Source organism: Aulonocara sp. 'chitande type north' Nkhata Bay, linkage group LG8, assembly GCF_057382095.1.
Source record: "Aulonocara sp. 'chitande type north' Nkhata Bay isolate Kocher_YH1m ecotype deep benthic linkage group LG8, A_spYH_male_GT1.1, whole genome shotgun sequence".
In the NCBI taxonomy this organism is placed as follows: domain Eukaryota; kingdom Metazoa; phylum Chordata; class Actinopteri; order Cichliformes; family Cichlidae; genus Aulonocara; species Aulonocara sp. 'chitande type north' Nkhata Bay.
The window spans coordinates 21101721-21112713 of NC_141351.1; the positions used below are offsets into that span (position 1 = coordinate 21101721).

Here is a 10993-nt window from a genome sequence, read left to right on the forward strand (position 1 = left end):
AATCACTGCAAATTAAATGAATGAAAGGCTTGGATGTGTTTACTAGTCTCATAATATTTATAATTATACCTTAACATTTTTTTGTATAAATAAAAAATTTTTCATGTCGGCATATACTTGAAATATTATATTAAATATTTGTATTCCTTTTCTAAATAATACTGAAGTCATTGTTTCTCTTCCATAGAAGTGAGGTGTAGATGATGCTTCAGAATAGAAGCTGTCAAAGCGGTGACTGTGGTGTGAGTGCAACTGTGGTGTTTGTGCGGGTCACATGACTGAATCTTACTGGCAAACTTCTGTGAGAAAATGAACATAAAAAATGAGTTAACACAAAAGTTAGCCCAACATCATCACTTTAACAGACTAATGAAGAAGCTTCTTGAATGTCACAGATTTCAGTGGAATAAAAACTGGTCTGCTGATCTGGTAAAGCTGGGCTAAAATTTGGGTCATGGTTATGGTTGATATTCCTAATGTCACACAGTTAGTACTGCCACTGTAACTTAGTGTTCACAAACCTAAGGTCAATGCCTCAAAGAAGCTTGGTAGAAAAAGGGGAAAAGGATAAGAAAGAAAACGCTTCATAAATTACTGGATTATTTCATCTCTGAAAAGCAAAACAATCAGAAGGAAAAAAGTTTTAAACTGTTTACCACTCAAGGCCACATTAGGGACATAACATATGACCAGAGTGAGGAAACACACTATCGCCCTGTAAGGATCACAAGTTATTAATATATAATTGGTTGTTTTGTGCCTTTTTTCTCCTACTTTAACCACATTTTGGAAGCTTTTTCATAGCATTTAATGTCATCACAGGGAAACTAGTAATGATTGTGTGGACATGTCTGTGAAGGTTCTCAGTCATCCAGGTCATCGTAGTCAAAGGAGAACTGAAGAAGCTTCTTGAATGAGAGGTGAAACGTCTTCAAGCAACTTAAAGAAGTCCAGACGCTTTTCTTTGTAAGCTCCTTTGATTGTGTGGACATGTTTTTGAGAAATCCTTAATCAATTGTCCTCAACCACTGTGAATCTCTGGTGAACAACTTTTCTTTTTCTCTTGCTTTATCAAAATGTCAAATGTAAGATAAAAATTCTACTTTTAGCAAAACTCAGACCTGCTGTGTCATTTTTTTTTTAAATGTTTTGTCTTTGCATTCTTACAGCTGTGTTTTTATGTATCATCTTATACTGCAATGATCGTACCGTATGTATATCTGTATGTTTATTCCTGAACTCCTGCCAGACGACTGGTTCAATCTTCATGAAACTTACCCCATAAACTGGTTTCAAATTGTTAGTTAATATGTTTTCCTTCAAACTCTCAACTGTAACGGTCCAAAGTTACCAACGGTTTGGCAGAAACAGTCTGTAGGGGAAGGTTTTGTTTGATGTGTGGAATAATGTAAAGTAAGTGAAAATTGTAGAAAACTTTTACAAAACAGACAAATGATCGTTTTATATAATAAAAATCAAAAGACAAGCATATTCTCTGATGACAAGAGAGATAAAAGTCAAGTGTAAAACCAAAATCCATTACTAAACATCTGACTAGACCTAGTGATACACCCATGACTAGCCCTCCATGCAAAAACACAAATAGGCTGCTTCAGTACAATTTGGTTGTGTTGGGAGGCGAACAGTCCTGACCTTGAAATATCCAATATTAAAGGTTTTCAACACAACTCCCACAAACAATACTGAATAGATCTAAAAATGTGAATTATATCTCTAAACTGAAATGTAGTCATGTAATTTTCCTCTCTGCACAGGGCTAAACCAAGTTTCCTCGCTACCAGAGCCACAGCTCCACTCCTCAAAGCATATACAATGCATTTTATTTAGATTTTGGGTAATGTTTGGTTTTTAAATAGACAGTAGACCCCTAACTTACTTGATCTTTTTTTCCAAACATTTCTCCCCTTAAGTTCTTCAGACAAGAACAGGGGGGTGAACATCTGTGTGAATATTAGGGTAACCAGTTCCTCCAGTGAGAGGGTTCTGACTTTATCAAGAATAAGCTAAAGTTGCTACAGGTAAAGAGACACATTAAACACATCCCCTTTCAGGATTTAAGAAAGCTGAATGGGAACAGAGTCAGTCATCTCAAGATGGGTAAAAGACTTCTTTTGAGAAACAAAATACTAAAAGGCAAGCCTAATCCAACAATACAGCACATCAAAATACTAATTAAATACCAAATCCAGAATCCCTGCATAATTAAAACAGACCTAAGCAAAACTCCAGTTTCCAAAGAGCAAATTTAACATTTCATGTCTGAAGACAATATTTTTGCATTTTATTCTGGCAATGTAGCTCTCCATGGTGTTTTTCAAAAGGTACAGATGCCTACACCCAAAACTAAATTTGTAAGACTAGAACACTGTGTGGCAAGGCTTTATCTAACCAATGCTTTTCAATGTTTGAGTTTCATAAGTTTGATTTTTAACGCCCCCCCCCCCCAAATCTCCTGAGCTTATCCAGCAGATCAGGTTGTGTAACCTGCTTTGTAATTGGTTTCTAAAACCAACACAAGTAGATTACAAAACATGTTTTAAAAGGACCACAGCCGTCAAGTCAAGCTCATGTCCCTCTAGGCAGATGAATATCTGCAGTAAAATAGAATGCTCATATTTTATAATCTTAATGAAAATGTTAAAGGAAAAAAAATAAATAGAGCAACATCCAGGAGAAAATGAAGTCTTTCTAAACACAAGACTCAAAGATGCTTTCTGAACTGTGCTTAGTACAAAGTGACTTTGATAGTTCTCATAACTTAATAAGAGCACTCACCAGACTTAACCTAGATGATGATCTTTGCTCTGAAAACTGTTCCACCCTCCACCCACCCTGGTATCAGTCCAGCTACTCAATAACTTCAATGCATAGAGAAAAAACAAAAAGAATACAAATCTGCCGAGCACCGAAATGTATTTTATTGTTCAAAAGACTAGCCTCATTACTTCCAGGACAGCATAGTGGTATCAGAGTTTTAAGAAAATGAGCATTAAGCATCAGGTCTGCTTCTTCTATAGAGTTTAAAGACAGGCCATCATTAACACACTCAGACTCTTAAAAACAGTCATACTGCAAAATGCATCCTTAGAGACAGGCAAACTATCAAATGTACAAATTTCCTAATTTGAAAGAAATTTTGTCTATACCATATATTTAGACAATGCTGTAGATTTTATGTTATCTGAAAGGTGTTTGTTAATTTTATGAGATGTTCAAAAACACACGAGTAATACAAAGAATTATTTCTTCTCCAAAGACTGTAGTTCCTGTGGCATTTTTCTGACAGCTTGGAGGACATCTTCAATGTTGACTTTATCTCCAAACTCAATCTCTCTGTGTTCCAAAAGTATTCCCTGCAGGACAAACATACAAGAGATACTAAACATTTTCTAGTATGATGGCTTCACTCTTAAGAAATTTGTATTGCAATATATTAGAACCATTCCAATGACATTGGATTAATGTGAAATTTTTTACCTGCTGTCTTTGCCCGATGACAAAGACCCCACCAAGGACAAAACCCTCTCCGAGAACATTTCCCACGAACCCATTCCTGAAAGCCCTTACGCCATTCATCCACACTCCAACACGCAGGAATGCCAGGAGACCCAGCTTCCGCTCACGAGGCCCATAAAAACGTCTCTGCAAGCATATGGAATGCTTGGTTAATTCATGCAGAGCTAAAGGGATTTTTCACACACCCTAAATGGGTCCAAGTGTATTTGGAAGCAGTTCTGCTTAAAAACAGGCCAAATGTAGTTTGCAGATAACATTTGACCATGGTAGAACAGTTCATTAGAGGAAAATAATAAAGTTTACCTTTTCATCCAAGAAGACTTCCCCCTGAAAGTATGGCCTGAAGTTCTTGACCTCCGTGCCGACATCTTCCTTTACAACAGCATACAGAGGAATCCCGAGTTCATCCAGCTGAGGTTTCAGAGAGGACAGCTCTGCAGCTTCCTGCAGCCAAAGAACATTAAGAATCTTGACAGCTAGCAACTGCGGTTACAAACGGAAAGGTACAATTGAGGGGTCATGTTGTATTCATTATATGCACACTGCCCATATTTTGTGTGGTAAGCAGGGATTGTGGAACAGTACTTGATTGTATTATTACAGGAGGATGACTTTCTGTTAATTCAACAATCTAAATACTTATTTGACCACACTTAATTTTCAGGCCAATTTCATGTAATAGAGCCAAGTCAGGTGGATGCACTGCAATTATGTGCCCTCTCTGACCGGGGGGGAAATAAAATATACTGAGACACTTCTGGGGGCGAGGTGAGCTACTGATTTACATATACATCCTTGTGCCTTTCATAGCTTAGATTTAGAGGATTATAACCACACCAGGTTAAAATACTCCAGAACTACCTCAAATTTATGCTATGCAAACCCACACTCAAAGGTTCAAGTTACAAGAGGCAGACATAGTTGTAGAGTATGTAGGTACTTTATATGAAGAAAGACTGAACTTCACAGCATTTGAGAGCCACTTTGCACCTCCAGTGCAGACATTTTCATAGTTTGTATCATTTTAATCACCATACCTGAACTGACACCGAATGTTTGATGTTGTATGAGTTATCCATTCCCTTTTTCATTCCCCTATGTTGCCTTTTGGCTACAATTGACAAGAAATGGAAAATATGTGTATGGCAAACTTTCTCTTTTGTGTAGCAGGCAAAACCAAAGGGCTTAAAGTAAGAAGCCAATAGTTTATGATAGCCAACTGTCACTGGAACAATACCTCTCTGCACAAAAATCATCCAGGACGCCGGACTGCCATGATAACTGCTCCAGACTTTTCCCACAGAGACTTGGCTTTGAACGTCTTTATTTCTAAGGAAAGAGATTAGGTGAAAGGGTAAAAGTTTAGCCACAGGCTAAATGCGTAAGTAATCCCAGCTGGGAGGGAAAAACGATTTTAAAACAAACTATTTTTATAATTGCATGGTTTATTTCGGTAAACACAGATATGACTCGCCTCCCTTCGTGGTCTTGAGTTCAGCCTCCTCTAAATATTTGAGAGTTGCTTCCAGCGGCGGTGTGAGAAATCTGTCAGTGATGAAATTCATTACACCGGTAACGAGGCCACCGACCGTGGCCACAACATTGGTTACGAGTTCCATTACAGCCTCTTTTTGCAGCCAGTTCTTGATTAAAGCATCTCAGCTCCGCTGCTGTTGCGCACTCTCGACCGCACCGCGTTCAAACGCGCATTTAAATTCCAACTCCAGCTGATCTGCCAGCGTTTCCCAAACCCAGCCTCTCTTGGGTGCAGATACTGATCAGATTGAATACAGCTGTATTTCATCAGCGACGAGAAGGTGAACGCAGATGCGGAAACATTCAATACAAACCAGTCATATGCACCAAACTTTGCCCCTCCTCCAGGCTAAAGGTCACTCAACAGCCTGGAAACTGCAGCGTCATCCAGTCGAAATGCCAGCCATGACGAGAATTACTTTGCACGCTTACACAATCAAGCATTTCTATAACAGGATCAATAAAAGCTCATGCAAACTTATATTATCATTACTACTAAAAAAGCTAGTTACAGTTTCAGCTATTGTCTGCTCTAATGTGGGTTGAAGAAGCAGACCATCACATTAAAGGTTTTCTTTATTCGCTTGTATGTCACTCAAAGTTTGAGTCAAGGCTGATTTTAAATTCACCTGCTAAACGGGGGCACAGTTTATGTGGAATCACCTTTAATCTCAGTTTAACATGTGGATGTGCCATTGGGATTTCTGACACTGCAACGTGACTGGAAGCCAACTGTGCTACTTACACAAGTGTGATGTGGAAACAAGCACGTGGACTGGGTTGTTTTCATAACTTTTAAAAATGAGGGGATCTTTAACGCTATGCAAAAACAAAAAGGACAAATGAATAAACAATAATAAATTATGTTGGCTCACTATTTATTGTGTATTTTCTTATTCACACATTAGTAACCATTTATGATTTCAGCTTCGGTAAAAGCTCGGACATGTGATGTGATCAAGCTTGGTCTTCTTCCTCTTCTTGGTCCTGAAAAGCAAACAAAGCTGAGTTACAAATTAATCAGTTTTAAGTAAAAAAAAAAAAATAGATATCACACTTGTCAGAATATAGATGTAGACACTGATTCTCAAACACAGAGACACTGGAAATGGTCCCTAAATGACCAGAGAGTGGGAATGATATTCCAATGATTTAGAAAAAAATTATATGATCATGCTATATTTTATTTCACTAAAATTGAAACTGGATATTTTGTAATTGCTAAAAACCAAACATATTTGCTGGGTGCTCTCAAGAAAAAGTTTGAGAACCAATAGATGAGTAACGCATTCACTCAGGTCAACCTTCTCCTGGGAGTCTTCCTCGTTAGACGGAGACTTTTCAGGTTCCTCTTGTGAACTCTCAGGTTCCCCACGCTGCATCATTTCTTCTGCTGTTACCTCAACCTCAGCTGGAGGTGAGGAATCAGTGCTTTTGCTCTTCGGTTCTTCATCACCTGCCTGAGGGCAGAAAAGTTCTGGTTAAGCCTTGTTTTATTATTTCCAGCTTTTGAACAGACCTTTGACTCTGAAACCCAAAAGTGCTGCTTCCCCTGGGCAAATTTTCTACTTCAATGTTTAAAAAATGAGCAAAGTATTAAAGGGAAACATTGTGGATTCAAAAGAAGGTCATGCCACCTTTTCTTGGTCCAGGAGAATTCCTGATTCCTGTGCCTCCTGTTCAGATTCAGATGTCTTCACAGGTTCAATGTTCTCACTCTGTGGAGCTGAAGCTGGCTCCACTTGGATGGCATCTTCAGGTTTGCCAGTTTCTTCTTCATGGGCCTTATGGTAAAGGAAAAGTAAAGCAGATTAGATTATGGAGAACATAATAATTCTGTGTTTCTACCTGTGCTCAGTCTGACTGTGTTGTCTCAGAAAACTCTTGCTCTTCTCATCTTTATTTGTGTTCCTTGTCTCCTCTGTCCTCCCCTGGCCTGAACTTTAACTCATCTTCAAATCTACCTCACCACTCTGCTGATCTTTCCTTCATCTTTTCTTGTACTTGAGCCTGCACCTCTTGCCTCTTCGATCTGAATAAGTGCCAAACTGAATCCTCAACGCGCAGTCTGCATTTCACCCGCTTCACCTTTTCTGTGTTGTGAGAGTCAAGGTCAGGAGGACTTTGCTTGCTGTATTGATCTTCTGTTTCATTTGATTTTGAATCACTGCCATCTTGTGTGAGAGTTGACTGTAGTGGGCCAGTCTTCTCAGCTTCAGCAGTTTCAGACTGATCAACCTCCTGCAAAGCAGATAAGAGCCACAATTACTAACTAAACTATTTTAGCACCACAAACAAAATCAAGTTGTGCCATTTCTTTCTTGACAGTGTTTGACCACTGTTTAATGATATTTCTTACATTATCCAGGCAAATACGATAAAATTTCTCCTGACCTTATCCTCATCTTGGTCACCTTCCTTCTGTTCCTTTTGGCTGGTAATTCCTTCCTCCTCCTCCTCGATAGTTTTTTCCTCAACACTATTCGTACTTGGCTCTATTTCTGTTTTTTCTTCTATTTGCTCCATCCTTGTCTCCACTTCAGTTTTTTCATCAGGCTTCTCTTCAAACTCCTCTTTGACCTCTGTGCCCTGCCCCTCAGATAGGTAAGAATGACCGGCCTCTGCAGGTTTTCCTTCAGGTGGCTCTGGACTGGTTGCTGCTTTATCTGTGATGTCCACCTGGCAGATCTCAAACCATTTATAGTCAGTGATTTGTAGTTTCTTTCAAAAACCATACGATGCAAGTCATGCAGTTTAGAGTGAGCTTGGTAGACTGACCCATCACCAAAGAAAAAAACCCCCAGAAGCACTAAAGGCTCAAAACCAAAAACCACAGAAATGAAAGGGACAATCAGAAAATATCACAGAGATTGCCACCACCTCCAGAGGCACTCATAAATTCTTATCACCTCCTTTTCAGTGACATTTTCCTGCACTTCAGTTTGGCGATCTTCTGCGCCTTTCTGGTTTTCCAGATTGGGTGTGTTTAATTTCTCATCTTGTATGGGTTTGCTGTCCTCCACTTCTCCTGTTGTGGCTGCGGTGGGTGCTTCAGAATCTGTGGGCTTGTTCTCAGAGAGCTGTCGATGTGTTTATGTTATATGTTTTTAAACGATTTGCTTAAAAGTATTTTGGAGTAATTGGAAGCAAGTGGAGAGGATTGAAATGAAAATAAGCAACTGGTCATTTTAAAGGATAACAGGAGAAATAAGAAAACATCTCAATACATACTAATTTTTTAAAATTTGATGTAAGAAACACAAACAAATGTTTGGTTAGATTAAAAGTTTTGTGTTTTACAAGTAGTTTGCGACTCCTCCCAGGTCTCACTGACCTTTCGCTCCTCCTCCCTTAGCTTCGCCTGGTGTAACTCCTCCTCTCTGGCTTTTGCCTGCTCTTTCTCCAGGAGTGCCAGTTTGGCCTTTTTCTACAAATGAAATTGTGGTTACAACAAAGATCCTTCTAACTATGCTTACATAGCTTACAAAAGCTTACACCTAGACCTTTTAATCCTTGTAATCCTAAAGTGGCTGTAGATCTCTATAGGCATGCAGGGATCTGTTGATACTTTCTGAGTCAAGGTAAAAAGGTGACTGGGTTTTTGTTACCTTGGCTTTTAATTTTTCAGCCTGATAAGCTTAGACTGTCTAAGCCTCTTTTATCCTTTATATCAGCCCTTAAAACCTATGTAAGGACAGAGGCTTTAAGGCACTAGTAGTGTGAGCAGAAATAGTTTCACTGCTCACACTTTAACAGCCAGTGGAAGCTTCCAAGAGCTAATCATCTGTTTCACTGTCAGCTGTTGTTTACTACAGCACTTTTGTAGTTATTATGGTGCTAATTTAACTATTTGGATTCTGTTTAATACTGTATACTGTCACATAAGGCTGATGAATGCTAATAGTGCGACACTGTAAAATACTCCAAGTGTTTACTCCACTGAAAATAATTTAGATTTGAGCACTTGTAGCTTCTTAAACAAATGACACGAATGCTTATTTATGTTAGTTACATAACACAAAGACATATTTGGCTTTAAATTGTGACACCTGGAGTGGGAATAAAATTGACTCAAAATACTTTGAGGGCTTCAAAGTTGGACAGTTTTCAGATTATAAAGGTCAAATTTAAGTTACAAAGTACAAAAAAAGAGAAAAGAACCCCCACCACAGTTTTAAATTTCTAGTTTTAAAAATTGTGGAGATGTCACCAAGCCAAACATCCATATCAAAACAGACAGCAGAACTGCATTAACTCAGTACTTTTATTTCAAAATAGTATTGCTTCTGATGATCACACCAAGCATTATATTTTGTAAGTTAATGGTGTTGCACCTGTTATTATGCAGCACATGGCTAGTCTCCTAAACACGATATGGACAGAACCACAGCAGCTCAGCCACAGAGCAAGAGTCACCAACACTATGGGTTAGTAACTGCAGAGGTCTACGCTAGACCTTTGGCGTTAACAACACTAAAACTACAATTTAATTCCCAAACTTACAAGGTTGTCATTTACGTTCGCTGCACTGTGACAAAGGCTGCGCCTCATATTAGACAATAAGTTGTGCATGCTACCCCCTACTGACAGGACAACAAAACAGCGACTATTATCAGGGAATTTTTTTTCTTCCACGATGCCGATTCTCAATTTTTTTAATTGTTTCTTAGTGGCATTGACAATAATCTTGAGTCTCCAACACTTATAACAAATAACCAGAAATATATGCAAAAATTAGATCTGTCTGGCTCCCCCCCCCTATTAATGCCCCGATTTACTAATCTTTTGATTCAGGTATTTTTTCTGACTGTGTTGTCATAAAATAGCATGACTTGTAAACTGTAACAGGTGCAGTAATGAATAAAAGAAGAGCTCGCCTCTGTTTGGTATTCACGGTTTGAGCTGTACTTGTAAAGCCAGTGAGCCAGATACAGGATCGGGTTCACAGGTCGCTGCTCGGCCACTTCAGCCAGCCCGTCCGCCAGGCACTGACCCAGGTTTCTTTTTAAATACTCCGAGTCCATCCGTATGTTTTCCTGTCTGAATAGCGAAAAACATCATTATATTAACAACTAAAGTGAAAAACGCATGTATCACTTTTAATAAACAGCAAGTAGCGTCGGAACAGGAAGTTTCCCAGCAAATAAAACATTTCGGTCGTTTTTGTTTTTGTTTTTTTCTGTTAGCGGTTAGACTAAGCGTTTTTCTCTTCTGTTTTATAAATGTTAGTTTCACACAGTAACTAAAAAACGACAGGAAGACAAACAAACCTGCTTCTTCCTGAAAGTCCGTGTGTAGTGGTTAGGGCTCCATGGTAACGGTGTCACATTATTAATCTCCCCCTCAGTGTTTTGAATTAGCCAACTTCTGACTGCTACTGCTCTATACACCACAAGTGTATTCTCCCAGTACCTATAACTGCAGCTTATGCAGTGGAGAACGGTGTGTTATGATTTATGAGTTAATCATCATTTGAACATTTAACACATTTTAACAGCCGCTAAATGACTGTGATTTTTTACTTAATAATAAATAGTTTACACAACAAACCACGTCACGAAACGTGTATCTGGAATTGTAGGAAATCTGTAAATGTACCTGTCTCTAAGGTACCACGAGCCAACTTCTGTAGTTTAAATGTGTTATAGGCTATAAATAAAAATATGTATGTGACAGTCAACACAAAATGCTTTAGACATTTTTCATAGTGCTTGTTTGAGGTGTTTTTTTTTTCTTTTCTTTTTAATTTTCTAAAAATAATTTATTTAATACAGTGGGCTGACCTCAGAAACTGAGTATCGATCTTACACGAGTATGGATCTGATAACAATACCAGAACTGGCATCAATATAATCGATATCAATACTCTGTTTCTTTCATCGTTTCTTTTATTTGCTGTAAAAGAATTAAGTAAATATCT

General features: G+C 38.5%; 1 protein-coding gene and 1 pseudogene across 3 annotated transcripts; both read right to left on the reverse strand.

The window, feature by feature from the left end:
* Window positions 1–2917: 2917 nt before the first annotated feature.
* On the reverse strand, window positions 2918–5384 carry LOC147323706 (peroxiredoxin-like 2A; annotated as a pseudogene). Its single transcript, XR_015130773.1, has 5 exons — window positions 5012–5384; window positions 4775–4866; window positions 3841–3981; window positions 3499–3663; window positions 2918–3374 (listed from the first exon to the last, which is right to left on the reverse strand). The product of XR_015130773.1 is annotated as a peroxiredoxin-like 2A (transcript).
* Window positions 5385–5934: 550 nt separating this feature from the next.
* On the reverse strand, window positions 5935–10615 carry dydc2 (DPY30 domain containing 2). Of its 2 annotated transcripts, none has more exons than XM_086304248.1 (9): window positions 10344–10615; window positions 9951–10113; window positions 8408–8500; window positions 7983–8153; window positions 7468–7761; window positions 7162–7314; window positions 6711–6857; window positions 6378–6533; window positions 5935–6060 (listed from the first exon to the last, which is right to left on the reverse strand). In XM_086304248.1, exons 2-9 carry the CDS (start codon window positions 10095–10097, stop codon window positions 6031–6033), a joined length of 1191 nt encoding a protein of 396 aa, XP_086160374.1. In that variant the 5' UTR covers window positions 10098–10113; window positions 10344–10615; the 3' UTR covers window positions 5935–6030. The 2 variants fall into 2 exon arrangements, with proteins under 2 accessions (XP_086160374.1, XP_086160375.1); XM_086304249.1 differs by having other exon boundaries at window positions 7468–7752; window positions 10344–10614.
* Between the last annotated feature and the right edge of the window lie 378 nt (window positions 10616–10993).

Bases quoted from the DNA above. Each gene is read 5' to 3' on its own strand.
- dydc2 (XM_086304248.1), bottom strand. From the start codon at position 10,097: ATGGACTCGGAGTATTTAAAAAGAAACCTGGGTCAGTGCCTGGCGGAC. The intron at 7,762-7,982 runs GTGATAAGAATT...AAATGGTTTGAG, and splicing joins AAAATGTCACTGAAAAGGAG to ATCTGCCAGGTGGACATCAC. The intron at 7,315-7,467 runs GTCAGGAGAAAT...TCTGCTTTGCAG, and splicing joins GTGACCAAGATGAGGATAAG to GAGGTTGATCAGTCTGAAAC.